Source organism: Aulostomus chinensis, chromosome 10 (assembly GCF_037954235.1).
Source record: "Aulostomus chinensis isolate RoL2024-O1b breed Wild chromosome 10, RoL_Achi_v1.0, whole genome shotgun sequence".
NCBI lineage: Eukaryota > Metazoa > Chordata > Actinopteri > Syngnathiformes > Aulostomidae > Aulostomus > Aulostomus chinensis.
Genome location: NC_141329.1, coordinates 20,233,787 through 20,239,309, shown reverse-complemented (window position 1 = coordinate 20,239,309; position 5,523 = coordinate 20,233,787). Strand labels below are relative to the sequence as shown.

The window sequence follows — 5,523 nt, the reverse complement described above, 5'->3', positions numbered from 1 at the left end:
ACCATGGCAACCACATCACATGACCACCTCCCATGATCAGCAACCACTGACAAGCCAGGTCGTCTGTAAACCGGAATACTGCTGATTTCCTGTTTGGCTGCAACTGAAACTTTACAAATAGACTCAATAAATTCCTGGAAACACAAGAAAACGTAATGCTATAGAGGGATTCAACAAATCAAACATCTGCAACATTAAAATGGTCTATCTAAACTTGCATTTACACAAAGCAGAGTTGTGCAAAATTAAAAAAAAAAAAGTGCAGGAAGTAAAACTTTCACCTTCTAGCTGTGTAGAAACAGGAACCTGACAAGCCTCTTTCTCTCCAAAGGGCAAATTCCTACGCTATCAGATGTTTAAACCAGGGCTTTGATTGACGCTGTGCAGCAGTTGAAGGCGAGGGGCATACATGTAACATCTGAGGTTCAGCTATAATACCTATATCAACCTAGTTCAACTGCAACTCTGATTACACCTTCTCTATCAGGCCACCGAGGCAAGCGTGCCATTAGCCTTCACATACAGCAGCAGCACACAGGCCGCTGCAGACGCACAACTGTGACTAAACTTTTGGAAACTCTGGTTATGATTATGAAATAAAACCTGTCAAAACGTAGTTTTTTTTCACACGGGGAACAGCAAAAATTTGGAACATTTTGTCAAATAATATGACTTAGCTCACTTACACAGATTTGCTTGCCAATTTATTATATTCAATTAGGTTAAACAAAAAAAAAATTCAGTGTAGGACAAGAGCCCTGCATCTTTGGATGACGTGTTGATTCAAAGTAGTGAAGTAGCTGGTGTTCCTTATAGTTTGTCTACAGATGAAACAACACACATATATATATATATGTATACATACATATATATACATACATATATATATACATATATATATATACACATATATTATATATATACATATATATACACATATATTATATATATACATATATACACATATATTATATATATACATATATATACACATATATTATATATATACATATATATACACATATATTATATATATACATATATATACACATATATTATATATATACATATATATACACATATATTATATATATACATATATATACACATATATACACACATATATACATATACACACATACATATACATATATACTGTACACATATACATATATATACATATATACAGTATATATAAATAAAAACACAGTTCAGTTCAACACGGCCTCTGAAAGAATAAAATAAATCAACACCTCTCTGACTCCTGCAAAAAAAACCTCAAAATTGTAATTCACATGAAAGGAGGATTTATTGCAGGCCTTTTTTTTTTAATCCTATTGCTTCAGTTTTATCCAGGTGTAACTAGTAAATTAGCAGGCTAGTGTACATAAATTCCAAAAATACAATGTTCATCTCATTTCCAGCTACCTGTTCGTCCCACCTGTTGGATCCTCTACTAAAACACTCCTGACCTCCACATGCCCCGCGGTCTCATGGTGCAGGCAAAGCTAACGCATACATATGTTAGCCTAGCTTACATCATACCAGACAAGACTGTGAGTCTCCATGGAAGAGTGACACATATATGTACCAGCTCCCTGACAACACACACCCACACACATCTATAGCTTGAAAACCGACACTGATCAGATCTGATGTAAGCTTTGAAATACTGAACCAATCCTGATGGTACTGTGGTCCAGTCAGCCGGAGCAAGGTAATCCCTATAGGTAAACAGAAGCAGAGAAGGGCCTGCTCAGTCATACCAGCCTCACATCACACCCACCCACACACACACACACACACACACCCACACACACACAGCACCCAGCTTGACAAACTTCCACACCCACACAGCTGAGACATTTCTCCTCAAAGCAAAGCCTGGCCTCATCTATTAGCGCATGTATAGAGGATGAACAAATGGCCATTTTGTTGCTATGTACAACTAAGGTTCATCAAATGTTTGCTATTCAGATAGTTGCACTTGAATAAGCAACCCCCCACCCACCCCAAAAAAAACAAAAAGCCTGAAAATTCAAACTTTCAAATAAAGCCTGTTATAAGTCTTCACATCATCACGGTACCTTGGTCTGTTTTCTTTCAGTTTTGTTCGTGTACCACAATGGTCTCGGCCTTAACCACATGGAAAGTTTCTGTCTGAAGGAAGAAAAAGAAAAAAAAAAGAAAGAAAAAAAAAGAATGGCATGCATCAGCAGCAGTAGTCAACCATAAACTTGATTTTGGGGACAACAGCAGAAAGGATTTCATGTCACAACCACAAGCGACGCCGTGTCCAGTAAACTTGTCGACATGAAACTCAGTAAACACCAACAAAGTAAAAACATTTTCCTATCGGGTTCTGACTTCCTTTTGCATGTGGGACACCGCACTTCCTCAACTATCAAACAAATCATGTCTATTTGGGTCTGGTGGCAAGTCAAGACTTATTATTTTACCGTGTTGTGATCAGTGTGCGTTCATTATATTATATTATATATACATATATATCAGTGTTAAAGATAAAACATGGTCTGGACCCCACCTCATAACCCTGATTGTGATCAGTAAGTAAGTAAAAAGATAAAATAAACAGATGTCAACAAAGAGAAAGCACAGCCTGGTTTCTTTTTTTAAAAAATGAAATTTGTATTAAAAGTCTTTTTTTTTTTTTTTTTTTAAACAGACAGCCCACAGTTAAAAGGCTGCTCTGAAATTAAACTTACAATCAGGTTAGATTCGTCAATGGTACATCATCACATTTTCAGCTAAAAACAACAACAAAAAACAAACAAACAAACAGGATTCCTTTGATTCAAGAGGTCTGGAAGGTCAAGTGTTTGGTGCTGTTGTCGTCGGTCATGTCAGGGGGGTGGGGGGTGGGTGGGTGGGTTTCCCAGTACCTGTGCATTTCAAGATGTAGGTTTGCCCAGACCAAGCAGACATAGCAAAAATGAACACCTTAGACTTCAAAAAAAAAAAAAAAAAAAGGCCAACACATACAGAAAACCGCCATTTCGTGAACAAAAAGCCTAGAATAGTTCATTTTCAGCCTCTACATGATTATCCAGAAGAGTTCACTTGTTTGTGGATTGCCATGTTGAAGGGTTCTTTTGGTGATACATGTAGGTTGGCACTAAATCTGAACAGCTGATTTTTGTTTTGGAAAGGCACTTGACATGGGGTCACCTTCCCCATGTCACTTCAGTTAAGGTCCTCTCACACGCTCAAGAGGAGATGAAGAAAAAAAAAAAAAGTGGCACTCGTCACGTTACTCCACCAGCAGATAAGTGGTGTCAAGATCTTTGACTTTGGAAAAAAACTAGGGTTTGGAGTGTTGCTGAGCGTCGCTCCAACATGGGTTAGGCAGAGACAACCCCCGAATCTGTACCCGCCCCAAACTGTGCAGTTACTTAACAAAATATACTCTATTTATTCTTCTTATACATAAATATCCATTCTCTAAGTGTTGTCCTCTGGATCTTTCCAATGGGGTCTAGTTCCAGGCGTGAACACAGTTGGAACTGGTGGGTGGGAGGGTGTTGCTGAAACTCTGGATCCGACACTCTGTTGACATCAATGGTGGACACTGATCGTGCAGCAAAGATACTCCGACCCAGCAGAATTCCTGAAGAGTGGACCCCTCCCTCTGTCTCAGTTGCTCCCCTCCTCCTCTCGTCCCCCTGCAGCATTCCTCCCTTCATTTTCCTCCAAGGCCAGGGCGAGACACGAAGAAGAGCTCAACAGTACACACTTGCTGCAACACACTGACACAAATAAGAGATAAGAAGAGTTGTGAATTCACCGTAAATAAACAGTGTGTCGTTTTTAGTTTGGTCTCAGTATGCTGATCCCTGAATGTAGGCCAAGCCCTTTTAACCTCAGCCTGGAAAATACCATTGGAACACATGTTTAAACAACTCTTGAGTGTAGGTGAAGATTCCACCATTAAGTTTAGTAAACCTAATTAAACCAGTCAGGGCTTGCCCCTCCACTTCTGCAAATGAGTCAGACACTTCCTCAGCTTAACACAAATACAAAATACAACAATAATCCTACTGTACTGCAAAGTTACCATTTCAATACTGCTAAACTCAAGAGTGGTTCGGCATTATTCAGCGGGAGGTTTCACTGACAATCACGGCTGCTTATGCGATGACACTTTATGAAACAAAGTCAGCTTTTCATTTTCAGTCAACTTACCAATTGCAAACTTAAAACCGAGCAAGGAATAACACTTTAAGGGTTTCTTAAAGGATGACACAAGACGAACAGCACTGGTCGTCGCCATTTGGTGTGGAGGCATAGTTCATCTGTCGGACAATCTCTGCAAACAGTTCGTCCACCGAGCTTTTATTTTTGGCTGAAGTTTCCATGAACGGGCAGTTCCAGTCGTCCGCCAGTGCCTTCCCCTCCCCGGAGGAGACCTCCCTTTCCCCCTCCAGGTCCACTTTGTTTCCAACCAGAATCATTGGCACTCTCTCGTACCTTTTCACCCGAATGATCTGATCCCTCATTGGCTTGATATCCTGGAAGCTCTGCTGGTTCACCAGGCTGTAGACCAGGATGAAACCCTGTCCGTTTTTGATGTATAAGTCTCGCATGGAGGCGAACTGCTCGGTCCCTGCTGTGTCCAGGATCTCCAGGACGGACGGAGACGAGTCCACCTCGATCTCCTTCCTGTAGAAATCCTCTATAGTCGGGTCGTATTTTTCTATGAAAGATCCAGTCACGAACTGAACGGTAAGTGCGGATTTACCCACCCCTCCGGACCCGAGTACCACTACTTTGTACTCTCTCATGGTTCACGACCAGCCTCGCTTCCTCTCCGCTGTGAACCCGCTAGCCGCCCTGCTGGGTCTCTAACCGCTCACCGTTGCGCCTCCGCCAGCAGTTTTGTATGGGCTCCGGTGGGTAGACACGGGGCGTGGCCGCCAACTATCGCCGGTCAGAGGTAAACACGGTTGTTTGGGACCCACACTCAGCACTTGTATTGTGACACATTGAGTCACCGACGACGGCCCTGCCGGTTCTTGTACAAGCTCCCCCCGTTTTCGTTCAAGTAGGCACCGTGCGCTCCTTGCTCTCTCTATTACAGTAAAGCCAACAGAAGAGAAAGGCAATTTTTCCGGTATGAGCTTTCAAAATAAAAGTTCTATCAGCCTTTAGTAGACCTTTACCCTTTTATTCTGTGCTTGACGTAAACTTTAAGGAATATTTTAGTTTCACGTGTGATTTTAGAATTTTTAAATCATCGTATAACGACTAAAATAGCTTTCAATTGTGTCCTAACTCCATAGTTGGAATGTACTTGCTTAACTTCCGGTACAGTTCTTGCTCAAGCTAGCTAGCTTGCCTCAGTCCTCTGTTTCCTGCCCACTCTCAGCACGCAGTCTGCGTCCCACGTCACTCAATAAAAACTATCCAGTGTTTAGTTAAAGGTGCAGTGCGGCTGTTATCGCACCATCAGCGCGGCTGCTGTCCTCAGTACCCCGGCAGCCCTGCCACACCTTAGTTTCGACA

General features: G+C 41.5%; 1 protein-coding gene across 1 annotated transcript; it reads right to left on the bottom strand.

Annotated features, from left to right (window-relative positions):
- Positions 1-1,141: 1,141 nt before the first annotated feature.
- On the bottom strand, positions 1,142-5,096 carry LOC147254797 (ras-related protein Rap-2b). Its single transcript, XM_086216347.1, has 2 exons — positions 4,204-5,096; positions 1,142-3,767 (listed from the first exon to the last, which is right to left on the bottom strand). The coding sequence occupies exon 1, from the start codon at positions 4,800-4,802 to the stop codon at positions 4,251-4,253; it is 552 nt and encodes a 183-aa protein (XP_086072473.1). The 5' UTR covers positions 4,803-5,096; the 3' UTR covers positions 1,142-3,767; positions 4,204-4,250.
- Positions 5,097-5,523: the final 427 nt, after the last annotated feature.

What these genes read in the sequence shown, in the direction of transcription:
- LOC147254797 (XM_086216347.1), bottom strand. Translation starts at nt 4,802, where the DNA reads ATGAGAGAGTACAAAGTAGTGGTACTCGGGTCCGGAGGGGTGGGTAAA.